Genomic DNA, 27,974 nt, shown 5'->3' on the forward strand with positions numbered 1-27,974 from the left:
GAGCACCTGATTGGTCAGAGCAGGGCCCTCTCTCGGCAGTCGGGTCCTCGTGTCAGTGCACAGTCTGTGTGTGGTACAGCGCGCGGCGGAGGAACTGGGTATGCCCAACAGCAAGCTCGTGGTATATTTCACAACGGTCGACATTAGGAAAAAAACAGTTTACTCGCCAAAAAAATAATCTTTGGACTTACTGGAAGATTCGTGTACTACTACTGGATGTAATATTGTTCAAAGTTGTATGCCGTCAACAACTCGTCCCGAAACCGAGGGGTTTCCAGCGACCGACCGGACGGAGAGACGTTCTCCGCCTCGGGATCACCGGGGTTTTAAAGGACTCTCCAGGGGCAAAGAAGTGCACGAATAACAGAAACTGCGACGGAAATCTTCCGCCTTTATCTCTCCGTGCTTACGACTTTAAGAGAAGGATATTACGCTTTTTGTGTCTGGATACTATTATTGGTTACCTGTGCAGAAGAGAGGGGAGGAATCAGCCCAGACAAAGGTAAAAAGGGCGACATGAAGAGAGCCGCTAACAAGGCGGGAGGTGGTGGCGGTGTGGCTTCATGGCAGCCGACTTTGAAAGCTCCTTGTTTTCAGATTTTCTTTTTTTCCCGGACCACCAAAACAACCCCGTTGTGTGTGTTCTTGTTTCATTTTGTGGAAGCCAACTCGTTAGATTCACGAGTAATACAAAGCCACCATGTCGTTAAGGTTGTGATCCAAAGTATGAACTTTGGGATTTATTTGATACATCGGATCAGACGCATTGTGCTTGTGTTTCCCTCTGTAATGCAAAATTAGGCGAATCATGTTGATTATTGACAGGAAATGTATGAAAAGAAAAACATGTTAATACCAAATTGACGAAAAACACATTTTAGGCTTATTTGGTCAAGGAGTAGATAATAAACCGGTTACTTTCTTAAAGCTTCAATTCCTGTCGAGTTACAAGGTGCTATGGTTGTTTGATGCGAAAGTGATCCAGCGCCTCAGCTGTGCCTCGTTTTCTGTTTGTATAGGTACAAAGGAGAGGCCGACGAGGTGATCCATCCAGCGGTCTAAGTGTGTGCCTCGTAGCCGAGAACAGGGCTTTGTCCGCCGCCATCCTGCGTTAACAGGGGAGGGGGTGGCGGTGATTTACCGCACCTTCACAGGATTAAGGAAAGAGCGAAAACACACCGAATTCCCTTGAGTGAAGGACACGACATGTATCCACAAGGCCGGCATCCGGTAAGTATTTTTTTATTTTGTCACTGTGTGTAAATTGCAAATACACCGCCCTTCAAAGTAGCCTAATTAGCTCGTCAGACTGGTGCTGCCGATCCACACCTTACTATTTATGGTCTTCATCGGTGCTGCTGCTGAGGCGCTGCTCGCTGCCAGCAGAGAAACTGGGATATCGTGTTTATTGGCGATAAGATCAGAGCTTTTTGTTGAAGTCAGGAAAGTAGATCATCACCCCTGCTGTAATCTGACTTCATTCCACAGTGCAGTTTCTGTAGTCACATGTTAACACTGCTAAGAGGGACATTTTTTGTGTGCAACACACCACAGGTTTATGTATGTGTTATCCCTTCTTTATCATCCTACCATGTACTTTTGAGGATGGATGACGTGATCCTCGGTGCACATGTTGTTACTCTGCAGGGAAATGTGAGGGCAAACCATCAGATAGAAGAAGAAAAAAACTGTTCACCAAGACAGAAGAGTGGGCGGATATGGCAAGATGACACTATTATCTGTACTGTGATGGAGTTATTTACACCTGCGCTCTCTGCAATCTTGCACCTTTCAGGCACCTCACCAGCCAGGGCAGCCTGGCTTCAAGTTCACAGTTGCAGAGTCCTGCGACCGGATCAAAGACGAGTTTCAGTTCCTTCAGGCCCAGTACCACAGGTAATGACTAGCACACTGTATCATCATTGGCTTCCTGGAAAGAATAGGATGAGGAAGCTGTGTCTGTCTTGTTCCATTTGTGTAACTCAACACACTGATGTTACAAATATCTGTTCAGACATGTTAACTTAGCATAACATACACAAATGAATGCATACATCCAACTTTCCATAACGGTACATTTCATTTCTCTCTTCTTGAAGTCTGAAAGTGGAGTACGACAAACTGGCAAATGAAAAGACAGAGATGCAGCGCCACTACGTCATGGTAAGGGCAGCCTTCGTAAAGCTCTGAATGTGATTTAGTGCCGTGTCCTCCCTTTAGCCTCAGGTGAACACTCACAGGTGTTGCAGCCCTGTGTTTTGCAGAGGCCATGTTAGCATTTGTCCCTGCTTGGTGTTGTTGCCTCACGCCAGTGTTTTCATTGGATAAGAAGGCACATTGTAGGTGTGGGGGGTTGAAACTAGCAGGGGTCAAATGTCCAACTATTGATTGTTGGGTGTGACGACCCCCCTCTATGGCCCTGGGGTACTCTTTATGACCCTGCACACCCCCTCCCTAATGCACCCACCATGACCCACTGGGGGTTAATGACTGGTCTGCTGGCTTTGTGCATGAATCAGAGGGTATCCTGTATTTCTTTTTACTTCCTTACTGACCCACGGTGAACCCTGGGGTCATTGAGACACTTTGGACACACCCAAGGGTTTGAGAGATATGGGGAGAACAATCATAAAGATAATAGACTATTCGTAGGGCAAAGTGCTGTCGTTAGAATCAACATCATATACATGAAAACATTTAAAATTATAGATATCACAAGTCTTATCACTAATGTCGTCAACAAAAGGAAATATCAGCAACTTTTTGAGACCTCATAATAACTTTTCTTTAAATGAGAAATGTCATTCATTCTAGCTCATCAAAGGTGAAGAGAAGCAGATTTGCTTAGTCCTTAAATGACAGTTAACTCATTTCTGTTGGGTTCTGAAATGATGGTCTAACAAAACAAGACCTTTGAAGACACCATATTGGATTTTGAGAAATGTGACATTTCATTTTTGTTTTTAAATCTTTTAGGATCTTTTTAAAACTTCTGCATTGTGTACGTGGGAAAAGAACAATCTTTATCTGGCGAGTGTTGTAACTTAGCCCTCTCTCAGTTTGTCTATGTATGTACATGCTTATCTTGTTTGTACATAAAAGGAATGACATAAACCAAACGCAGCAGTACGTTTGTTAAATATTATTTTCCCTGCGAGTAACCAGAAGGTGGTGGGAGTAGCTATAATAAATGGAGGCTGTTAGATAAACAACACTGACTGGGCTTTAGTTTGTATCTGTTGGTGGGCTCACAAGGTTTTGCCAATCATCAGCAGATAATGCCGTTTTGGATGAGTGTCTCTGAAGCCGCAGGCAGGCAGTGCCCAGTAGAAGCTGGTGACACAGTCTGTCAGCTGTGGTTGCACAAAGAACATGAAGTTGTCATCCTCTGTGGTAAATGTCACTATGTTTTTAATAGCTCACGCCTCGTGCTGCAACAAGTATTCGACTTGTCTCCTTTATTGTTCTGGCGCCTTAGAGGATGGATAAAAATGTCAAACCAGTCACCACAATCTCCCTTTTTACGAGCAGATTCCTATTCCTCAGTAACTAAAAAGAAGTTGCTTGGGATTCCTATTTAGTTGACTGCAATTAAGAAATGTAGATATCAAGGATGGCATAATGTCCTTTGTTTACTTGAATGTACAAATGAAAAATGCATCTTGGTAAAGTATTTGAAGAAAATGGTTCTGCTTTCTTTCTTATGTATTAATGTTTTATATTCTCCTTTTTCTTTTTACAGTACTATGAGATGTCCTATGGGCTCAACATTGAGATGCACAAACAGGTATGTAGCCATATCAGGGAGGCTCTGTGTGCAGCCTAAACACTGATGTTGTTCCCCTTAGTGATCGAGGAATATAAACACGCATACCTGCCTTTACTTTCTACCCTTAAATGGCTTTCGGACGCATACACACACTGGCTTCCCGTAGTGAAAATGCTGACAGGCTAAACAACACGTTGGGCACGCTGCCTGATGTGGATGCTTTGATAAGATTAAAGCAAAGTATTTGGCAGGCCGTCTTGAGAGGATGTGTTTTTGTCTGGGTTGTCCTTCTGAATGTGTGTGTGTGCACATATGCCTGCTCTATTCTGTGTGTGTCTCCCCAGTGCCAGGCGGGCTAAAAGCTCATTAGTTCAGCTGCCACCCAGCACTGGGCATCCTGCTGCAGTGGAAAGACTTCTCCAGATAAATAGGGCAACAATATCTGCAGTTTCCTCCACACCTCCCAAGCAGCCATTCCAGTTGTCTGGGGGTTCAGACATGTTAAAATCATCTTCTCATCGAAGCGGTGACCGCGTTTCACATCACTCTTCTTTATTGTTTTGATCTTTGGCCTGTCATGTCCAGAGTTATGGAGGCATGTTGGTTTAGTGTTTGTAGAAAGCCTCGCTCAGCCCAGATCTTAGGTCAGCTAGAAGCCCTGCATGCTGCTGAAGTGTCCCTCAGCACAAGCTTCATCGATCATGCTTTTCTGTCAGCTCTGATATTTCTCTGGATAGAAAAGAAGTGTCGTCTTTATTCTCTTTTTGATGCGTTTTTGTTTTGTCTGGTGCTTAACATCTTTACGTCTTCCAACACTATGTTGGAAATGAGTTTTCTCGCTTAATTTGTTTTTGTATGGCGAAAAACAATTAAATGAGCAACAATTGGAAAGAAAATGAATGAAGGGGACATTTTGATAAGTCAGCTATTCAATCAAAAGAGTGTTTTTATTGCATTATAAATGATATCTCAGTCTTTCCAACAAAACAAGCTCTCTGTGATGAGCATATGGACTATTCTACTCAGTTTATGGATAAAACCATCGGAAATTGAGAAACGCATCTTGAAACAGTTGTTATGTCCAGCCCACGGCTTGCATTGAGACTTATATCATCCTCAATGCTCTTCAGAAGTCAGATTACCCCTTCAAACAACACTGCAAAACAACTCTGTTTAGCTAAAGATCTGCCCCCAGGCCTTTTAGTCAGCCATGTGAAACCTACATTTTCTTTTCTATTAAGATACATTAGCATAATCTTTTATTCAACCGACTTTAAAAGAGGAAAAAGATTAACCGTCATCTCAAGATGCTCCTCTTTTATCTTTCTCCACTTACATTTTCTCTGATTCTGTCTTGCCTTCTGTTTCCCTCAGTCACCTTTGCCTCCTCCATTCTCCTTTTTCCACCTCCGTCTCGTGCCCTTGTGTCTTTTCATTGCTTCCCCCTCCTCTGTGTGCACCCCTACCCCAACCATGTGATGTGAATGATGGCCCTTGTGTCATTAGCTGTGTGATATGATGTATGAGAGTGGGAGTCTGTCAGAGGGGGGGAAAGGGAGACGGGGAGAGGTGGGGTGGAGGCTTCATGGCTCTCAGATCCAGAAGGTTAATGGCATCAGTGGGAGGGTGGCACACTGCACAATTCATCAGGTGCAGACGTTTCTTGTAGGCGTGTGTGTGTGTGCTAACTAGCTGTTATAGCCCCCCCCATTCTTGAGCGTTTTCTGTCAGGCACTTATCACCAACAAGAAGGTTGCAGGAGGGGGTGGAGCTGGTGGTTGTGGGTGGATGCTGGTGGCAGTGGACAAAACAAAGGGGGATGGAAACAGGAAAGGAGTGAGAGGCTTCAGGGTAAATGGGTTAATCGACTGCTCCTCTCCTGTGCATCTCCTTTGTTTATCAATAAGCCCGGTGGAGTCGGCGGAGCACTCTGAATAATGCATGATTCCTGCCACCTCCTTTACTCTCCCTCCCTTCTCCCCCCTCCCTGGTGAGCCAGTGTTTGTGATGACATCAGCGAGAGGTAAACAGACAGCCCTTAGCTGTCCCTGTTATTGAGAGGGAGGAAGGGGGGCTGGATTATTAGATGCAGCCCGGCACATTACTTTGCTCGTGTTGGGAGATGTATTACAGAGGGGGAAAAAGCCCTGATAAAGTCAGTTTGTGTTGTTATCGCCTCAAAGCTGGATTAAAAAGCAGAGGGGGTCTGCACAAACGACACACACATACATACATTCTCATACCCCTGACATGGTGACAGTAGTTGTGTCTCTGCACACAAACACACCGTAATTGAAGTTGGGACAGATACACAATGTCCCCTACACTGTGTGTCTGCTGAACGGTTGCTAGCGTAGGGATCTGTGCGGTTGCCGGGGGGTAATTTGTTTTGACAGTGTCTCTTATGATGGCAAAGAGTGCAGGGTGGAGGTAATCACCCTCGCTTGCTGTCAATAAGTGATTTTAATTAGCGCAGCTCATTAGGCTGCCTCAGCAACATGCCCTGCTGACTTTGTGGTGCGGCCTGCTTTGTTTTTCACTTCCTCTGTTCTCTGTTGTGGTCCATGTTTATCTTTTGGTACGCTTGCCTTCCTTTTGATTTCACTTCTCTCTTTGGGTGAATTGAAAGCAAAAGGAACATAAATGGAAGAATTAACCATCAACAGATTTTATACCATAATATTCTTCTTGGCTGATTACTTTTGTTGCACCTTAGGTAGCCATTTTGTGTGCATGCTGTATGTATCCATTTCCTCACTTGTTGAGTGAATGAGGGAAACGAATAAAGTGCTTTATCAAGAGAGTCGTGTCCGTTTCCTCGATGGAGGAAGAGGGTGAGCGGAGGAGCAGAGGGAGGGAGAAAATGAATAATTTATACAGGATTCCTGGAATTGTTTGCCAAGGTGATGATTGCCGACCTGTCTGTAAGCCAAAGCAAACTGAGGACGGGAACTCACACACTCTCTCAAGGGAGCCTGACGAGGTTATTGCAGGCTGTGAGAAATGCTTTATTTTGATAGCCAGACTAGAAGGGCTGGTAAAACATTGTGACACCATTAGTGTGAGATTGTGTACACTCAACCTGGTTCTGTGTGTTAGTGTTGATGTTGTTGAATGTGGAAACAAATAGGTTGTTTGTGTCTGTACACATAAACTGCATAATTCAAAATGAAGTCCATCAAAAATATTGTTCACATGATACGAAACCAGACGTAATCTGCTGAAATAAGCTCATTGCCATATGCTCCACTGCAGAAACCGATGTCACTTCAGTTTCGTGTGTATGAGCTCAAAATAGAATGACATGCAAAATATTCTTCATGCATTTGTAATTTGTAACGAACAAGATACCTCTAAGTGCCTCTTTCTTCCTCTGCTCTGACTGAGAAGATATTTCCCTAACAGCCCTGCCCTCCACCACCACCACCATCATATGCCACTTGGTTTCTTTGCCAATTGAATCCTCGTCAGAGACTCTGCTCTCCACTTGGGGGCTAATGCCTGCAGCGACAAACAGCCAAATGGCTTTCAATGCACCATTGACAGAGGGAAGCAACGGAGAGATATCCTCTCCAAGCTCTGGTGCTACTAGACAACCCTGAGTACCTGTAATTGTGGAGCTGCAGTGAAAAGCTTCTGCTGGCTCAAAGGCTTCTGTTTTCAGTGGCTTTAAGTGACAATAACTCTTTCCAGGTCCTTTCTCTGCCACTAAAAGCACTGTGGAAAATGGTGCCTCCAGAGTAAAGAGGGAGTCATTTAAGAGGCTGCGTGTCATTGGATGTGATGTGTTATGAGTATATTTTCTCTGCCAAATGGCTGTGAAAAGGTTGTGTAAATAAGCCATGTGCCCATTTGCCCTCCCTAACAAGTGTGAACCCCATCTGCTGAGACTCAATTTGAAAAGGAAGGACTAGATGTAGCCGATAAAGGCAGCGCTGCAGGTGGGCGGTTGTGCTTGCCCTCACATTCTCCGTAATTTTAGCTGAGTAAAACGTACGGCAGCAATAATTAAGCCACATAAATAAATGTGGCTTAATTAATTACAAAATATGACTCCAAAGTAATATTTTGACTGCAGTGAATTTGAGAGGAAGCAAAGGGTTTGGGAACATTTAAGCTGGAACACGGTGAACCCAGCTCAGCATGATCTCAGCTCTCAGAGCACCTGTGCCCCGAGTGCACCTGAATACTATGAATGTTGTTGGCTCCCAATGGTGGCTCTGGAGTGCTGATTTGCTCTGAACAAATGGATGCCTTTCTTTGTGAATCGGTTTGCGGTGAGGGTTTGTAATGTCGCTGCTCTAATAGCCGAGTGTATCAGCATACCGCTGTTTCCTACAAGCCCCATGTTGCTCCCCTTGCAGCCATTTCAGAGAAGTGGTGTGATGCTGAAACACTCTAATCCTACTGTGTGTCATTGTATCCAGCCCCCGCTAATGATGATGGTTTATGAGTCTCCACAGAGCTCTCTCCCTCTCTCTCTCTATGTCAGCCCTCTCCCCCAGTGCACCCCCTCTCCCCACCTCCCCACTCCCAGTTATCCCTCATTAATTTCCCGTGCCGATCAGATCGACAGGCCGAAAATTCAATTTAATGACCTGCCTCTTTGCTGCGCCTAATATGATTTTACAGGCTGTTCTGGTCAGGGCCCCAGCCCAATTTACATAACGATCTGCCGTGCCAGATAGCGTTGCCCCAGCAACAGAAGAGGGGGAAGAGGAGAAAGGGGGGAGGGCACAGAGTAGTGGAGATTAACAGGGAGGGGTGTGAAGGAGTGTTTGGAGGGAGGGGGAGGCTGGGTGGAGAGAAAGCAGTGCGTCTGAGGTCAGACAGGAGGTTGTGAGATAATTCCTGACAGGCCAGCTAAGGTCTGTCCCCCTCCTCTTCCCCGTCTCCCCTCCTCCCAAATGAAAAGAGCTGTGCAAAAGGCCACCGGCATCTCCTGTCTCCCCTTTCCCACCTTCTCCCCCCTTTTCCACCTTCTCCCCATTCTCCCCCCCTCCCCCTGTAGCAGTCAAAGGAGGTTAAGGGAGAAAATGAGTGGAATGCAGCAGCGTATAAAACAGCGGGAAGGACCTCTTCACCCCCACACACCTGCTGGGCCTCCACCCCTAGTCTCTCACAATCAATTAGTTCACCTCCCCCGGTTCAGTCAAACTACATTACCTTAGTGTCAAATCAGAGCGTTTCACTTCGCCATTCATCACCCCCTTACACTGCCCACCCCTTACCCTTTATTCTCCTTTTGTTTTCCTCTCCTTCCTCCTCCTCATCCTTACTCTGTGAAAAGTACAGCTTTAAAAAAAGGAAATGGGTTTGGGCAAAATGTCTTGGGACCTTCAAGTGCGGCATATCCATTTGTCCAAATGCAGCGCTGTAAAGTGCTCTATGTCCACCGAGCGCTGCAGTATCATCTTACTCTCCCAGCTAATATTCTGTGGTCGATACCAAAGATGCCTCTGATAGATGGGACCGGAGAGTTAACCTGTCTGCCTCAGCTGGCCCCACCCCCCTCTCTGTGGAGCGTAATTATGAGGTATGGCCCTCGTTACGGCCTCTCCAGCCAGATGCTATTAGCATATTTCAGCCTCCTAATGAAATAAGGCCTGAGTATAATGGAGGCAGGAGAGAGGGCAAAGTACATTTGTTCAAAGGCGGTCCCAATTTAGTTAAGAAATGCAGGCTCTATCCAGATGGACGTTGCAAACATTTGTGTGTGTGTGTGTGTGCCCAGATGCACACCCTTTTGTTTTATAGATAGTTGTACAACTTGATTAAAGTGTTGCCTGTAGCATGCGGCATGCTGAAAGACTCTCATTCTAACATTGTCTCTCTTCTCTCCTGTAGACTGAGATTGCGAAACGTCTCAATGCAATCCTGGCTCAGATCATGCCGTTCTTGTCACAAGAGGTGAGTGTCACTTCAGCTCGCAGCATTTTAAGAGTGAGAATCATTTCATCTACAATGCAGGGTAACTGAACAGGAGATTTGGGAGGTTGGCTTTCGTGCAGGCGTCTGTCAATGGGATGTATAGGAATGAAGAGGCATCTCATGTATTACAAGACATGCGTTCATTGTGTAAACGGAGTACAGGTTGTAAGCAATTGTATACACCTTGAATAGTAAACTGAATTGATGGTTTTAGCGGCACAACCCTGCTGACTTCTGCCATTTCATAATAACTTTCTTAAAATAAAAATAAGCAAAGTACTTGAATCTCTTTGAAAATATGCAGGAAACTTTAAAACAAGCCTTCAAATATCTTTAGGGAGCTAAACTCAGCTGTCCTATTCTCCTGTCAACAGATTTCAGTTGAACTTGTTTTATTAGTTTCTCACGGTAGGTATGGCACAGTTACTCTAGCTGTCACTCTCATATATTATTCCAGCTGTTACAAACACTCCAATGAATGGAAAGTGCCTCAGGGATGCAACACTTTTCTGCCAACTTTTGATGGTTGATATATCCTTGATTAAACTCTTGACAGTAGTGGATGGATCATTGGTTTATCATTAACGTCCCTTGTTGTAATGTATCATTTAGTAACTGCTATGCCTTTTTATGCAACTGTTTGGATTTGAATAAGATATAGGATTATTAAGGGCTTTTTTTCACCGTAACAGTTTGTACTCGTGTAAGTATACCATCAGTACAGGCCGGGATATGTGCTTTTATAAGTCTTTATCTAATAAATCCTCGTCCTTCAGGATCTAATCTCTGTGTTTACGTGTCTTGCAGCACCAGCAGCAGGTGGCTCAGGCTGTTGAGCGAGCCAAGCAGGTGACCATGACCGAGCTGAATGCGATCATCGGGGTACGTGGACTTCCCAATCTGCCTCTGACTGTGTGTATATCCCCTTTTCTTACTTCATTTGACCTGAGGCCAGGGGCAAAACTGCACATATAGAGAGGCTCGGACCTCCAGTTCAGACGTATGGACTGTTTGAATGTGCCACTTTATTGCTTTCAGGTTTATTTCACATTTATACGCTTCAGTTGAAGCGTTGCATGTCAAGGATAAACACAGAAAGGGTAATGGATTCAGGGGGAACATAGGGGTGCAAACAGCATAAGTGTAGCCTAGTGTATTAATCTGCAACCCTTTACTTCCTCCAGTGTGGTGCATTTCAATGTTCGGTCTGAATAGAAACTGGCAGTACTATATACCTCTTCACTTGTGCAGCCTTGCCCCTGTCTTCCGCGGTGTATTATGTTTTGACTTGCAATGCAATGTTTGCTATAGTGCACTATGGTCTTCACTGCTGTAATGCCTCTGATTGTTGGTTAACCATGACCTGTCATGACATGACGCAGGGAGCAGTTTCAGCAGCAGCTGTGCTCTGATTTGCTCAGGCAGAGTCAAAGGACATCTGATACAGAAACACAGACCAGGCTGAGATCAGATCACCAGGTTTCTCAGATTTCACTTTGGCTGCACTTTAATTTTTGATAAAAGGTTTCAGCCAACAGGCTTACCCCTACCTCTGACCCGGCAGCAGGAGGAATTAAAGTGGTCAGAGTGGGATAAGCAATGTGATCGTAACAGAGATTTACAGCAGTGTGGACATAGCAGGTACTGAGCTTTTGTCAGGTCGAGTGGGTGAAAGACTTAGGCTGTTCAAGGAGCGCACACTGCTAACCTTGTATTTACACCATAGAAATAGCCTGAACTAGCTACTTCTGTTTTTGCTAGAGCTGCAGCCAAAGATTATTTTCATTGAATATTCTGTTCATTTGATAAATAAGTAAATAATGTAATACTATTAAGACAAAAATGACAAATGCCCATCACTGCTTTTCCCCCACCCACAGTCCAATAGCTTATTGTCACATAAGTCACATAAAATAATAATAATAATAACAACACATGGGATTTGTATAGCGCTTTTCCTAATGCTCAAAGACACATGCTGCACATCCTCTCTTCTACAGAGCTGAAATCTATATTTTGTGTACACATTGTCTGCTCCAGTCTATTTCTCAGTAGGTTTTTAGGATCTTGGAAAACCTTTGGGCTTTTAACTTGTTGTTTTTCCTTGTGATCATATTAAAAGTACATTTTCTTACGTTTGATTTAATTGAGAGCATCTGCAGCGATCTAAACTTTAATAGAGGAAAGGAGTGCACTTTAAAAATCAATAACTGACCTTTTTATCGTAGCCACAACCCTTTACACACAAAATCCAATCTGGCCAAGTTTTGTAGTGATCTTGTCTTCCACATGCTTTTATTTGAAAAACGATCAGCCGAGCTGCTTTCTTATAGCCATCTTGGACGCAGATGGATAGCTGACCCTTTTGATTAGCCCTATGTAGTTAGAGGTTAGTCAGCGGTTAGCTGCTCCCACTGGTCGGGGGTCAAGTCTAATGAGAGGCAGATATCGAAATTCGATTAGAGTAAATGAGCCAGGAGCACAACCCCCAGTTTTCAAGGTAATTATTTCCTGTTTCCTTTTCCTTTTTTTTTTCAACCCGCTTTGTGAATCAACGGGAGTGACCCTGCCTTCATTAAGGGGGGCAGGGCCACACACACTCACACACACAGGAAAACAGAGTTTAATTATAGGGGCGCAGACATGGCAGGTGATCAATCTCCATGTCCCCGCACTGTGAGAGAGGCAGTGCTGCTGTGCTGTTTGTGTCATTAAAGTCTCAGGGATATCCAGAGAGCACCAGACTCAGCAGCTAGAGCAGACATTAGGCACACACACACACACACACACACACACACACACACACACACACACACACACACACACACACACACACACACACACACACACACAGTAAATGTTTGTGATGCAATTCAAACATTATTTTGAAGTCCCCCAAAACACACATCTATAAAAAAATATTTTAGCTGAAGGTTGAATGAAGTGAGCAATATGAAGACTTGGAGTTTGGGAAACTGAGGGGGCAATTCTTCAGAAATGTTTAGACTTGAAGTTTTGACTGATGGAACAATTATTAAATTATAATTTCTCACAGTCCTATTCCTATTTATGTTTTAAAAAGTTGCATAATTACTTAGTTCACCTGACAATGTGACAGATTGCCAACCTATACAAAACTGTAAAGCACTTTATATATATATATATATATATATATATATATATATATATATATATATATATATATATATATATATATATATATATATCTCTCTCTCTGAAGGTGTTAAAACATTGTTCCATAATGCTAAACTACAAAAACATTACCTTTTTGTATCGAGCGGGCTAAAGGGAACTGGAAAACTAAGGCAAACATCCAAACTAGTGTCGTCTGTCCTACAATATGTTTTGCATCAGTTTTGGCCCAGGGCGACACAGCATTAGGTTTGATTTGTCAGAGGGGCTGTCTCAGTTCCAGGTGGTGAGCTGCTTATCACAAACACTTATCCAAATGTTTTGTTACCTGTGGGACACACAATGTGACCTTTTACTCTGCCTGGTGATGTTTCTGCGAACAGTGATCTCCTCTGAATAATTAGCATGTTTTATTTGTGTATGCATTTATACTTTGTATCAGAATGTCTTATTTCCATCCGGAGTGTATAGGCCCCACACACAGCACATGGTTATCTACCGGTACACATTGTTAATGTCTAAAGTTCTGTCATGTTTAAGGGTGATAGTCATTTGAAATCTTAGGTCACCATTACATTTTGAATAAATGATATTAGCTTTGAAATGTGTTGATTTAAATGAGTTTCCTTACTGTTTAAGTTGATATTTTAAGAATATTTAAAATATTTTTAGATTTAAAGACATTACTTTGCACTCTGGAAAATTGGGCTGGATCTTTCACATATTATCATTGTCCTTCAGTTTTCTTGCTTGTTGCTTAAATCGTTTCTGGCTGAATCTCTCCTCTTCCTCTCTCCTTTGACTCAACAGCAGCAGCCGCCTCATAGTGTCTACCCAGCATTCATGGTTAGTGTTCAGGTTACCAAACATAGACAAACAATCTGTTATTATTAAGTGTTTTCAATTTCTTGCTGGCGGACTAACATGTGTGTTAGTGAAGGGGTATTTGGTGCTGTATGGGAGACAAAGCATGACTTGGGTGTGTTTGGGTATTTCTGGTCTCCTGTCCTTCAGTCTGCCCCGCTCAGGTGTCATAGATCATAGGACTTTTTCATTCTGATCTCAAAAACGTTTTCCCATGTCTCGAACATTATTCCTACACCAAACTCACTCAGCTCTGTTTTTAGTGTAGAACGAGGGCTAATCTTTGTCACGACAACTGAAGAAAATATGATGAGCCACAGCCGCGGTTGTAAAGCAGAGAAAAAGGAGGTAATGTGGAGACTTATCAAGCCAGTGTGGCAGCTGGTTTGTGCTGGTGCTGTTGACGCTTGTTCCACCTGACAGTACAGTTCTGCAGAGAGCCAGCTTCGCCTAGTTAACTTTAATTGCCTGTTTCCTGTGGAAGTTGCCTGAGCAGCGGCGGCATTTACACATAATGAAAAAAGATAAGTGTGAAAGGAAGCCAGCTCTTTATCCATGAATATTGAATTGGAAGCAATTTATTTTCGTGAATTTTCTCCCTCTTTCTCTCTCGCACCCCCTCCCTCGCTCCTCTCCTCAGCCATAGCTCGTTAATGAGGCTTCTTGATAATGATCCCTGCACGCTTTTCCTCATTAGGCACACTCAATAGGGACGTTCCTGCCTCAATCCCTCGCTCACTCTCTCTTTCATTCTCTTGTTATTCTCTGATTCTGCCTCTCCCTCCTGTTTTCTTGTTCTGGCTGCCCCTTTCTCTCTCTTCTACTCGCCTTTCCTTTTGCACAACAAATGGGCTGCTCGGCACACCAGCACAATATCGATTAACAATGCCGCCCCTCAGTTGCTTCTATCCATCGTGCGATTTCAGGTCCAGCTCCACATAATGAGCTGACTGAATAATTGCCAGCTGCTAAATAAACCTTTAAATGTGGTAAGCCACTAGATATACCCTCGTCTAGTTTCTCCCTGTTATGTAATGAATGTATGGATGAGGCTATTGAAGTTCTAGCCAGCGAGCAGAATGGCAATCATGTTTTTTTTTTTGTCTTTGGAGAGGCAGTTGATGGATGTGCTAAGTGTTATTTAACCTTGTTTTAAAGCACTTGCTTCCCTCTTGCCTGAGTGGCTATTTAACTCCTGTCTATCTACTCACTGCGCTCTGGCTGCCTCTCTCACACACACATCCCTGGCCTCTTGGGAAGTGTGTGTGTGTGTGTCTGTGCTTAACAGCGTTTTGTTGGACGAGGGGGCATGCTTGCTTGGTTTTCCAGAGTGTTGAAAGGTTTTGAGGTTTTCAAGTGTAGACCTATTGATTTTGGACCATCCCAACTATGAGTGAAGCACCGTGGTTTGGGAGAGAGCACTAAGAGCTCCGTATCATTTCAGACGACCCGAGGTGACATGTTGTCGAGTCCAACATGGTTGGCATGAAGGTCTCAAACTATAAAAAAAGAAAGATCATAACACAACAGTGTAGCAGCGTTGTAATAAATGGAGAGCATGAGGTCTGTCGTGTAAACCAGAAGGCACATCTCACTCGTGTAACAGAGAGGATTCAGACGGAAGAAGAAGCATAAATACAAAATATTTCCTGGTCCCAGCTTTTCAAATGTGGTGATATGATGCTTTTCTTTGTTTTATGTGATATGCAATGAATGTTTTTGTGTTTTTGACTCTGTGAAACAAAACCAATACTTTTAAGAAACTGTTCACTTTCTGGAGAGTTTAGCTTTTTAATAGATAAACATCAATCGATTAGGATTTATAAGGATGAATTATTACATGACTGATGAAAATAACCGTTTATTGCAGGCCTACTCTGCCCTTAGGTCTTAGCACACTCTTCTAAGGAAAAAAACAAATGTTGAAACTTGACATTTATTGCATCATGATGCAAAAGTCTATTTTTGGATAATGTTGCTCTGCCAAACCCAAAGTAATAATTAATGTATTCTGTTTCAGTTATCTAACACTTAGCCAGATGATAAGCGTACTGTACATCCGCAGCTATGAGCAGAGACAGTTTTCCTCTCAGGAATGAGCTGGATCAGCATGTTGGCAGGCGCTGTCAGTCTGCTATTATGCATAAACGGTTTGGCCTTGAACTAAATGTTGTGAGAGCCAGCTCTGCTGCATGAGTAGAGTGCGCTCATTCATGCATTCTCCTCCCAGCCGACCCACTTGTCCTGTGTTTTGTCTCCCCGGTTTGTTACAGCAGCAGCAGCTCCAGGCTCAGCACCTTTCTCACGCGGCCCACGGCCCCCCGGTCCAGATGCCCCCCCACCCCTCAGGCCTGCAGCCCCCCGGACTCCCCGCTGTGACGGGCGCCGGCTCCGGCCTGCTGGCTCTGGGTGCTCTGGGCAGCCAGGCCCACCTGCCCGTAAAGGATGAGAAGAGCCACCACGACCTGGAGCACAGAGGTGAGGAGCACCCCATGGCTCGCGCGCGCACACACACAGGTCGGAGGTCAAACAGTACGTCTACTTGATGGACTAATAAACACCAGGCAGTTTCCTCATAAAGAACTACTTCATTATTTATTAAGCATTATTATAGTTATTAGTTTCAACTTATATCCCTTTATGAAAATACCCATAGATGTTAATGAAATTAGGCCATGCACAGCGTCAGACATACATGATCTGTAAGCTCTTTTTTTTAAATAAATAAACTGTTTTCTGGTGACTTCCATACTAATTTGTGTTTTGCTTGTGTCTCTCCTGGCCCCTCATCTTTTCACTCGCCCCTGGCCAATCCTCTGAAAGAGCGCGAGTCGAGTACGGTACGTTGACTCTCCTGTGTGCGTGTGCGTGTGTGTGCGTGGCCGCGGCCGCCGCTCTCTGTGTTTGGTGATTAGGTGTGCTTTACGCAGACTTAAGCCCACTGTCCAATAGAAATCCGTGCTCCGGTGCAGGGACACACACATTTTTGGACTCAGGGGGGCCGCTGACGGAAATCAAATAATGAAGTCTGGCCAAATAAGCCAGTGCCATCTAATCCAGGTGGAAAATGACTCCAATCACTGGGCGAGGATTAGTAGTCAGCGACCTCCTTTTAATTACAGCACAATTAAATCGACTTCTCCTCTTCTCCCCTCAGCACTTTAGAAGATTCGCTGTTGCACGTTTCCAACACTCGTCTTCTTTTATTCTACCTTTTCTTTGCCGCCCTCTCTTCTTCTTCTTATCTCACCTATTTACTCCGTTCCACTTCTTCTTCTCTGTCTCTCCCCATCTCTCGCCTCCTTCTCATGTTAAAGTCCTTGTTTATTGGACTGGCTTAAAGCTTCAGTTAGCGTAACGCTCTGTTGGATCTGCTCGGCCAGATTGAGTTCCCATTGACTGACCATCCTGAATGAGACCACTCATGTCTGAAGGGAACCCAAACCCCTCTCTGGGCTCGCATGGTGACGAGCGGCTGCCTTACCTGATCCCCTCACCCCCCTTCCTTCTCTTGTTTCTAATACACACACACACACACACACACACACACACACACACACACACACACACACACACACACACACAGTCTTCCTGTCCTGTTGTCTCAGGTCATCTGATACCGGAGTTGGAGGCAACTGCAGGGTTATTGAGTCCAAGCTATCCTTTAAAGGTCACAGGCTCAGATACACCGACAGACTGCAGGAGATTTCTGTCTCTCCAGACGGCATCTTCACACCGAGCCAGACTAAAGCTCGGTGTGTGGCTTTCTCTTCCACAGCAGTAGCTGAACACACATCCTTATCCTGACCTGAGAATGAGGGTTGTGCACCTGGCAGAAAGTGTGTGTACGCCATTAACTGCCCAGTCACAGTATGTTTTATTATCACACTCCACTCTCTCCAGCTCCGGAGGTGTTTTTGGTTTAAATGTGGCCTTTCTCTCAAGCTGTTCCCTTCCTCTCTCCTTCTTTCGAAGCCAAGAAGTCAGACCCCTTCCTTCCCCCTTTTCACTACATCCGTCTGTTTGTGATGAAGGCAGGGATTTGTTGAGCCTTCACCCCTTCTCCCTCTCTACCTTCTTGCCTGTCAGCCTGTTTGGCGGTGCCCCCCCACCACACCAGTGCCAGGACTACAGAAACCCTGTTTGCAGCTTCTGAGAAGGTGCCAGCCTGCCCGGGCATCCCCACTACTCAGGAGAACTCATGGCCACACTGCTACGCACTCATTGCTTGCCAAGATCCTTTCCTGTTTTTTCCTCCCTTGTCTTTCTTCTTCCTCTTTTATTCCTTCTACGTATTTTCTCACTCTGGCTCTTTTCTCTGCTGGCAACACCCTCTTTGTGTCTTCACATTGCACTCTTGTCCAGGTTCCCTCAATGGCCTCTTTCTTTCCTTCTTCTTTTGTCATTTGAGTGGATTTTCATGAACTTTGCTGTCATTTTCTGCCGTTTAGTCACTGACCTGCAACAGCAGACACACTTACACACAGAGACTATTCAGCAGACATATGAAGGTATAACAGTTAGATGTTTTAGTCACTTTGCGTGTACTTGGATGTCTGGAATGCAAGCTGTGCTTGGTTTGAATAGTTAATGTTGCTTCAAGTGTGTTTCTGACTCGGTCACTGTGAGGGTCTACCAAGGGAATACATTTCTGTCTGTCTGTCTGTGTGTGTGTGTGTGTGTGTGTGTGTGTGTGTGTGTGTGTGTGTGTCAAATAGCTCCTGCTGCACACACCTCCTCCCTCACATTCTCCTCTCCCTCTCTCCTCAATCTGTCCTACGGCATCACCTTGCTTGCTCCTTCTTGCGTTTGTCTTGTTTTGTCTTTGAGGCGTGTTTGTGGGTTTGCTCAGCTGCCTCGTCTGTTTCTTTCTTGCTTCATTGCCTTGGCGGCAGCAGCCGCAGTCCCAGAATCCTCGTCTGCCCCTTATATCCCAAATCTGTGCAGCTCTGTCCAGTAGCATTGTGTGTTTTAGCTTTACTGTCAATATTGTCGCAGCTCTGACAGGCTCCGGAGCCTTGTCTTGACTTAAACGCACCATTTAGTTGTTTCTGGTTTCACATGCTGCATTTAATCCCAAAATCATCACTTGTCACCAAATGGCATTTAAGAGTCATGCTGTTAGTTACTCCATATCATGTCAAGGTGAAGCAACCGTTCTGCATGATTCCAAATAAAGGAATGTTTATAAGAGGCATATTGACAGTATGTTTAGGATTGTGACTCATGAGGTGAAGCACACCCAGAGGGTACTGATGTGGCTGCATGTTGTTTTTTTTGTTGGCAGAATAACTCGGTGTCGCCGTCAGACAGCCTGCGGGCAGCAAGCGAGAAGCATCGCGGCTCTTCAGATTACAGCCTGGACTCCAAGAAACGCAAAGTGGACGACAAGGACAGCATGAGCCGATATGTGAGTGTTTGGTGCTTTGAGTGTTTCTGTCTACTTTGTGTTTGTGTTAGCTGAGAGCGGGTCCCTGCGCCTGTGTTTTCATTTGTATCACCTCAGCATTATATAAGGATACTCTCGAAAGATTTTACAGGAGGTAATATAAGCAATCCTAAATATGGCAGCCAGGTACATTCATTTGGATCCAGTTTACCACCTGGTATTTTATAACATAACCACCATTCTTTTGGTTGTATAATTCCAATCAGTTCATTTGTATCAAATGCTCAGCGACTGCGTTATTGAGTCTTTTAATCTGTGCCAACAGCTGAATATCTACACTATGTCTTCAGATAAGTTTACTATTCAATAAATGCCAGGAACACAGTGTTATATTATGAATTTGATTGAGTTCAAATGTACCAATGTTCTCTGCATACCAACAACTAACTTGCACAACAGCCTCAGAGCTGTTTCCATTTTTACTACAATTACAGCAAAAGATAGTTATTTCCAGGAAATAACAAACGGACCCTTTAAACGGGTTACAGAGTTCATCACTCTGGTGTTTGATGTTGATCTAATACTCTGTACTGTTGATGCTCTGCCAGTAACGTGAAGCCTGTCTCTCTTTGCTTTCAGGACAGTGACGGAGACAAAAGTGACGACTTGGTGGTGGATGTTTCCAACGAGGTGAGACTGCGTTTGAACTGAGCTGCTCCGCCACATTCCTCATTGTGAACGCTGCAAAGAAACCAAACACAGCGCTCTTTTGTCATTCCTCTGTAGAGGCTTCAACACCTTCCAAAGCGTTGCCAAGAAGTCTGTCATAATATTGGTTGTGTGTGAGATGAGTGTGAGCTTAGTTGCTGTATGTCTTTTAACCAGTCATGCAGACCGTAATACAAAGAATACAAAGAGAAAAGGGAGTGACAGGTGAATGAAAAGTGTGCGCATCGGAGTCTGTGTGTGTGTGAGGGAGAGTACGAGCACGCACAAGTATATTAATCTGTGTTTGCACATGAGGCCCCGGTTTGTTTGACCTACATGTACATGCCTTTCCTCCGCTCTGTTTGCTCAGTCTCGCTCTCTGTCTGTCGTTTGACTCCGTAGGACCCGGCCACCCCTCGAGCCAGCCCCGCTCACTCTCCTCCGGAGAACGGCCTGGATAAATCACGCGTCCTGAAGAAGGATGCTGCCCCCAACAGCCCCGCCTCCGTGGCCTCCTCGGGCAGCACGCCGTCTTCCAAAGCTAAGGACCACGCCCACGTGAGTGACACACTGAACGACCGGGGAGGAGATGAAATAAGGCGGTTACAGTGGAGGGTGAAGTGACAGACTAAAGGGCATTTGTCAAGTGAAGTGGGTGTCTGTGAAGGACTAATGCGCAGGAGGCTTAGGGGCTTGAAGAAGGCAGAGATGCACTCTCAGGAAATCAAACCCTGTGGCTCACTCCTCTCAATCTCCTTTATGGCTTACCCAATAAATGGTCTTTTCTTCCCTGGCCCGAGGCTGTAAATAACCCCGCGACAGCAGGGCGGTGAGGGAGCGGCTGTCTCCGTCTCATCTTCTCATCCAGCTCTCGCTAACCAGGGCTAAAACAATCCTCGTGCATCGGTTTTTAGATAAACCCTTTCACCCAGGATTAGGGCAGATTCATAGTCCACATCACGACCCTCTACCTCCCAGCACACACAGCCTCTCTCAGCCCCTCATTAGTGTGTGTCACCAGGCTAAACCCTGCACTGCTTTTAACTCCGCCTGCAGAGCAAGAGAGAGACAGATTCATTATGAGGGGAGGGTTCAGGCCGGCATCTTGCTTATCTAGCTGCTCTTAACAAGCTTGACTTCTAAGCAAATGTTTTATGCCCCCCCCCCACCTCCCACCATGCACACAACAACTAATACAGACGCACACATAGCGGCTGTAATGAAGTGTCAGTGCTAGATTGGATTACCTTGAGCCGTCCACTCATATTGTTGAGTGAGGGTATTTTTGACTCTACAATGTTTCATATCTCTGTGACTGAGAGTGAGAGTACGTGAACTTACACTTTGTGAAAACTGATAAAAACTAAGGTTTCTTTTTTTTTCTTTTAGAATGACAAGTCGTCCACACCGAGCCTGAAGTCCAACACACCCACACCCAGGAACGAGGTGCCAACGCCGGGAACCAGCACCACTCCAGGACTACGGCCCCTAACGATGGGCAAACCCCCCGGCTTGGAGGCACTAGGTATGTGAACACCTGCACTGTCACACATGTAACTATTCATTCAAGGACAAACCATAAGCTGTTCTGCTGTTTTTTTTATGAAAAAGGACTTAAATAAAAAATGGGCTTCTCCAAAGATTCACACCGTGTGCTTTAATTGTTTTTATGTGATAATAAGCGGATTTGTTTAGTTTTTGAGTGCCAGTAGGACAAAATAAGCATTTGAATTGATTGGTGATTGTCTTGTAACATTTTATGGACCAGACAATGATCAAAAAATGAAAGAAAATGTGCAGGTTAACTGCTATTAAAATAAGCTTTAGAATGAAAGTGAATTCAAATACTTGTTTCTTGATGGACTTTTTTTTGGATGGTTTTGATGGAAGTTTTCAATCATATTGCATTCTCTAATGAATCAGTTACATTTGACTTATTATTTCTCCCTTCTGCAGTTTTATAAATCAATTAAAATGCTCTCCTCCCTTCTCTAGCGGCCCCCGCCCTGCGTACCCCTCTCTCCATCGCGGGCTCCTACGCCTCCCCCTTTGCGATGATGGGTCATCACGAGATGAACGGATCCTTGACCAGCCCGGTCTACCCAGGTCTCATCTCTCCGCAGATGAGTGCTGCAGCTGCTGCCGCCTATGGACGCTCACCAATTGTAAGAATATGAAAGCACACAACCCACTGAACAAAGCTCCTTTCTTTACATATATTCATTCATATATTCCATCAGTGTGACACAACACGCCCTCACCGGCGCCCGTAGGAATGATCCTCCCCGGCTGTAGGTTGTAGAATCTGTTTGCAAAATGACTTTGAGAAACTTAAGCATTCGTCCCATATTTCCAGAACTCATTGTGAATGTTTCTGCTTGGCTGGCTGCGGCTTGTTGTGTGTATATAATGAGAAAGTACAAAGACAGCCGAGCTCCTTTACTTTGATGTTAGCTAGTTAGCATTCTAAAGGCTTTAAAAAAAGGCCCGCCTTCGAAATGCATCTCCGTGTTTGAAAATCTCCCAGGCTTTCATTAGCAAGGGGGATGTTGTAGCCTTGTGTAAAGCTGCTCTGTATGCAGTGAAGCTGAATCTGCGCCTTCTTCAAGGGATTTTAGAAACGATGGAGAGTTCCTCAGGGCGTTGGCACATACAGCTAGGCCTCGTTTTTAATTAGAATATTAGCTTAGTCTAAATGATCTTTGCTGGTTATCAGCTTCTTGTTAACTCTATTCTTCCTCATGCAGGCGGGGTTTGACCCTCATTCTCACTTGAGAGCTCCAGGCCTGCCAGCCAGCCTCACGTCCATCTCCGGAGGAAAACCGTGAGTATTTGCAGTGATGAATTGAACTCTATAACAGACAGCATATTGTTGATAGCTAAACTGACAATCTGTTCCTCCCTCTGTCCCCCGCAGAGCTTATTCTTTTCACGTTAGCGCAGATGGTCAGATGCAGCCTGTGCCCTTCCCTCCAGACGCGCTGATAGGCCCGGGGATCCCTCGCCACGCTCGCCAGATCAATACCCTGAGCCACGGGGAGGTGGTGTGCGCCGTCACCATCAGCAACCCCACCCGCCACGTCTACACCGGCGGCAAGGGCTGCGTCAAGATCTGGGACATCAGCCAACCAGGGAGCAAGAGCCCAGTGTCCCAGCTCGACTGCCTGGTAACTAGTCCTTTTGTAGATGTGTTTGTTCATGAGTTTCAGATGCAATTTATTACTGCGGGTGATTCATGTTTCATGAGGTCACTGCGATCAGCCTCCTTCATTAAGATTTTCCCGAGCATCAAATGTAGCCTGACTCCACATCCCACCGTAGCTTTCCCTCAGATCCCTACAGACGGGTGTGAATAATTCAGCAAAGTGTCTCGCTGCTTCGCTAAAATAATCTTTTGGTGAGAAAAAAGAGCCTGCTGAGTAATGATGTTCTGATTGGCCGACCCTGTCTGCCATTACCCAGCTCATTACTTCCTCCCAACTGCCTCCCATTTCTCATTTTGATACTGTGCTTCATGCTGCTCAACTCAAATGGCTTCCAACACCCTTAAGGTGAGTCCAGAGTGCGATTGGTTCTTATAAAGCCATCGGGGTGCTGTTTTTAATTTGACCAAGAGCCTCCACATCTATTGATCGTCTTCTTGCTCCCTTGGAGCCCGGCCAGCAGCTGCAGCCCAGCACCTCTTGTTAAAGCTGACAGCCACATCTTCACTAGAACACAAAAAGAGACAGCCTGAAAACTCCACCTGTCGGAGAACAGCTCCTCTGGGGTTAAGTAGAGCAGGTCTTGATGTATGCTGCTAATCTCTTATTGCTCAGCAGTATTTTAGTAGCACTGATTGTGACCATACTTGTTTCTCTTCCAGAACAGGGACAATTACATCCGCTCCTGCAAGCTGTTGCCTGACGGCCGCACCTTGATAGTGGGGGGGGAGGCCAGCACGCTGACCATCTGGGACCTCGCCTCACCGACGCCCCGCATCAAGGCCGAGCTCACTTCCTCCGCCCCGGCCTGCTACGCTCTGGCCATCAGCCCCGACGCCAAGGTGTGCTTCTCCTGCTGCTCGGATGGAAACATCGCCGTGTGGGACCTCCACAACCAGACCCTCGTCAGGTCGGTGTTTTTATCAATATGCACATCTCCAGGCATGTTTAAATACACAGCTCATAGCTTTATAGAATACAATAGTGGCCATGATGGCGAGACTGCTTTACTGTAACAGTTGCTAAGACTTTGTCCTCAATGAACGTGTCTTGTCCTGTGGGGTTCCAGGCAGTTCCAGGGCCACACCGATGGAGCCAGCTGTATCGACATCTCCCACGACGGGACCAAGCTGTGGACCGGAGGGCTCGACAACACCGTGCGCTCCTGGGATCTGAGGGAGGGACGACAGCTCCAGCAGCACGACTTCACCTCACAGGTAGGGAAAACAAGATGAAGAACCGTTGCAGATGAATGCATCGAGTGTGCCTGTTAGGGGGTCCTTGTTGCTGACAGCCTCTGATCCCACCGTGCTGTTGTGTCCTCGTTGCAGATCTTCTCGCTGGGCTACTGTCCCACCGGAGAGTGGCTGGCTGTGGGCATGGAGAGCAGCAACGTGGAGGTGCTGCACCACACCAAGCCCGACAAGTACCAGCTGCACCTGCACGAGAGCTGCGTCCTCTCGCTGAAGTTCGCCTACTGTGGTAAGAACCAGGCGCATAACAGCCGATGTAGGCATGTCATAGCAAGGACATGGAGACTTACATTGTTATTGGAATTTTGTTTAAGCAGCTCTCACTCCTGTTAAAGTGGATGTTGATAATCATGCTTGTCAGAGGGTGAATTTGTTTATCATGGCACCATTTGACACTTCGTGACAACGCTCATTTTCAAAATTGTTGCTATATCTGGCATGAGAGAACCACGATCTTCCAAACTAGTTGTGACTGAAGGATAGCATTCCCAGTTCCACCCATGATACACAGTGTGCTGTATGTAGCAATGTTGAAGCACATTTTTGTTATTTCTGGAATAACTACATTAGATTGTGAATGTTAGGGATAAAATCAAAAAGATATAATGAATTGACTTGGCATTGGACAACAGAATTACAAAAGTCTCTGAAACATCACTTTCACAGTTACGTGAATGAGGTGGGTGGCTAGTGAAACATTTGACTCCAGACTAAAAGTCCTAGCTGCTGCCCGGCTCTTAAATGTGGTGAACGTGGATTTGTCCAGTTCTTCTTCTTCGTCTTGCCAAAACGATGTTGACATGCACTCTGCTAGAAAGCAGCCCCTGAGCCATGTCTGATTCCTGCAGTCTGCATGAGCTGCAGAGGGCTACTGTGGTCTGAGCTGCAGACAACTCCTCTGCATCAACACAAGAGGAAGTGACAGTTTCTGTAGATGTTGAAATGATTAGCACCCAGTGACTGTTACTTAGTCACTGGCAGGGTGTGATTAACATGCTCTTTTGTTTCTGGACAGCTGTGAGTATTAAATCAGATGTACACTTGCTTCCTCTGTACAGGGTACACGCAAATAACAAAGGCTTGTAAATGCATGTAAAATATGCTCATTAAAATGGTCACTGCTTTTCCGTGAGATCATTGTGCCTGCTGGGCAGAGCAGCTGGTGTTCACTTTGAGGCTCAGACAAATGAGGTTTCAGTGTCGCCTCACTTTTTTTCTCCCCACTGAAATGTCAGTAATCATTCCTCCTCAGCAGACCCCCCACAGCAGCGTCTCGCATCACTGCCCCCGCAGAACTGGTTCATTCAAACACGGCTCCCTGCTTCACAGCTCTCAGTGCCACTAATTAAATCATTACCAACTAGTCAGTGTGGCAATTAATCAAAGACTGATTTTAAATAATTATCAGAGTGGAAAACGATGTGGGCCTTCTTCATCATGGGCATTTTACCATTCTTAATGCAATAGTATTTCCCCAATAAGGTTTTTATGACCTTTGATCAGGTTATTACAGAGTGTTAGCTGGAGCTATGTTGTGAATCATCTCTGAAGACGTGTGTTCTGTGTCTGCAGGTAAATGGTTTGTGAGCACGGGGAAGGACAATCTGCTGAATGCATGGAGGACTCCTTATGGTGCCAGCATATTCCAGGTAACCAACATAAACACAATTCAATAAAAAAGGTATAAACATGATCCTATGTTAAGACACGGACGAGATTTTAAAGAACAGCATCTGTTTGTTTGAACACAATGGAAGCTCACTAAGATGCTCATGTTGTTTAGAAGATATTTCAGACATGATATATTTTGTGTCAAACTAAAACATGTCATTTTAGAACGAGTATAAGTACTTGTTGGGTCTTCTCAGATCATTAGTCAATTATCTTTTTTTAACAATCCAATCATTTAAATTAATATAAAGCAAAAATAGGAGGTTTGTTGATCCCTTCGGAGCATATTCATAATTATCTTTACTCCTACATTACATTTCAAGCGAGTTACAGTTTGGTCGTTACCTACTGGAAGTTTATAATGCTTCAGAAAGAGCTACACACGTCAGCAGGAATCAGCTGCATGTGTTCTGAGACTGTAGCATCTCACTGGCCAGTGTTCGAGCTTATTCAACAGTAACTACAGAGAATTAGAGAAAGTCACATACCTGTCCACCCTTATTCATTCAGTTTAAATCAAGCATCCTTCATTGAACTAGTGACAGGAAGAAGACTTGTCCTCTCCTAACCTGAGTTCCTTTCCCCCCCCCCCAGTCGAAGGAGTCGTCCTCTGTCCTGAGCTGCGACATCTCTGCAGACGACAAATACATTGTGACGGGTTCCGGGGACAAGAAAGCCACCGTGTACGAGGTCATCTATTAGAGGAGGGGGCTACCCTCTGCCTCAGCACTTCTGATCCAACGACTTTAATTCCCCCCCGACCCTCCGTCTGTGGATTACAACGCGCCGGGATCTGGAGGAGATCGGCGGCGTAGTTGACCGAAGAATGTTTTCGCTGGAAAGACTTTATTTTCCCCTTTTTTTTTGGAGGGTTAATTTTTTTGGGGGGGTTTAAATCTTTTTGGGATTTATTTCCTGTTTTACTTTGAGAATATTTGGGTGTATCCCGATGGAGCAGCGCTTCATTTCTGAGAACCTTGTTCCTCGACGTCTTGTGAAAAGTGTACATATCCGATTAAATAAAAGACATTTTATATATATTATAAATATATATATATTTTCATGTCCTGGGTGTACTTGTGATGATTTTTTTTTCCGGCCCACTCTTATGCCGTGATATTTGAGTCGGACAGCAGAAAATAGATTAGAACTTTTTAACAATTTTACTCTTTGATTTTCTTAAAGCACATTCTGCGGGCTGACCTTTTCAGAAATCGAACCGAGGAGCATGACACTTGTATGTCGGACGTTTTGTGGAGATTTATAAATGGCCTTTTGTCACAGTGCTCTTACCGGAAGATGAAAGTGTGGAGAGCCTCGGCTGGTTTGGACCACAGCGGGACGGATTCAGGAGAAGCGATGGATGTAAATGTAATTCATATATATATACATACATATATATATATAAAAAGACATTTTTTAAAGTGTACTGCTCTGTCTGTGCTATCTTCTCCCTGTTTGTTTTACGTTGTTAGATTAAGGGAGATAGGGAACGTTTAGTGTTTAGCCCTAACCCTTGGACCTCAGTTGGCAGCCAACGCACTGCAGCAGGCGCAAACTGGAAGAAAATGTGCTTTTTGCTAACTTGACGTAACATGGATGTTGAATTGCACCATTGTTTTCATGGCTTACAGACTCAATTCAGACAGTCAAATCTGCGCTTTTGGAATCCTCCTGCCCTCTGTATCTTATCAATAATCCTGGAATATGTTTGGTTTGCGGCGGGACACGTAAGCTCATGAGGACATCGAGAACGGCACTTAAATGTAAACAGAAATGAGAAATCAAATGTCTCCTATGTTAAGACAACAGTGAATAATTCTGGTTTGTACACTGTGCTCCTGATACTGTCGGCATTTCCCACGAGTAAATAAAAAGGGGCGAGAAAGCGAAGGTCCCTCTAAATCACACCAAAGTATGTAGCAAATGCTGTCAGCACTGAAAATAAATGTACAGTTGTTAATAAATCAATAAAACAGTTTTTGTAGAATGGACCGTTTCATTGTGATTGATCTGATGTGTTTTTCTACAGT

The 27,974-nt window shown here is 44.8% G+C and overlaps 1 protein-coding gene across 10 annotated transcripts; it reads left to right on the forward strand.

Moving 5' to 3' along the window:
- The first annotated feature begins 39 nt into the window (after positions 1-39).
- tle3b (TLE family member 3, transcriptional corepressor b) lies at positions 40-27,933 on the forward strand. 10 transcript variants are annotated; one of them, XM_079666840.1, is made up of 22 exons: positions 40-502; positions 1,020-1,230; positions 1,796-1,896; positions 2,100-2,163; positions 3,743-3,787; positions 9,617-9,679; positions 10,508-10,612; positions 13,667-13,699; positions 15,991-16,194; positions 16,498-16,557; positions 19,005-19,127; positions 19,746-19,796; positions 20,217-20,372; positions 21,204-21,339; positions 21,810-21,979; positions 22,562-22,638; positions 22,732-22,981; positions 23,680-23,927; positions 24,087-24,234; positions 24,349-24,499; positions 25,843-25,919; positions 26,536-27,933. In XM_079666840.1, exons 2-22 carry the CDS (start codon positions 1,207-1,209, stop codon positions 26,641-26,643), a joined length of 2,394 nt encoding a protein of 797 aa, XP_079522966.1. In that variant the 5' UTR covers positions 40-502; positions 1,020-1,206; the 3' UTR covers positions 26,644-27,933. The 10 variants fall into 10 exon arrangements, with proteins under 10 accessions (XP_079522966.1, XP_079522970.1, XP_079522964.1 ...); XM_079666844.1 differs by having other exon boundaries at positions 41-502; positions 13,664-13,699; positions 15,991-16,195; positions 16,541-16,557; XM_079666838.1 differs by having other exon boundaries at positions 41-502; positions 13,664-13,699.
- The last annotated feature ends 41 nt before the right edge of the window (positions 27,934-27,974 follow it).

Source organism: Notothenia rossii (assembly GCF_949606895.1).
Source record: "Notothenia rossii genome assembly, chromosome: 2".
NCBI classification, from domain to species: Eukaryota; Metazoa; Chordata; class Actinopteri; order Perciformes; family Nototheniidae; genus Notothenia; species Notothenia rossii.

Bases quoted from the DNA above. Each gene is read 5' to 3' on its own strand.
- tle3b (XM_079666838.1), top strand. From the start codon at position 1,207: ATGTATCCACAAGGCCGGCATCCG. The intron at 16,195-16,497 runs GGTGAGGAGCAC...TGTGTCTCTCCT, and splicing joins ACCACGACCTGGAGCACAGA to GGCCCCTCATCTTTTCACTC. The intron at 24,500-25,842 runs GTAAGAACCAGG...CTGTGTCTGCAG, and splicing joins GCTGAAGTTCGCCTACTGTG to GTAAATGGTTTGTGAGCACG.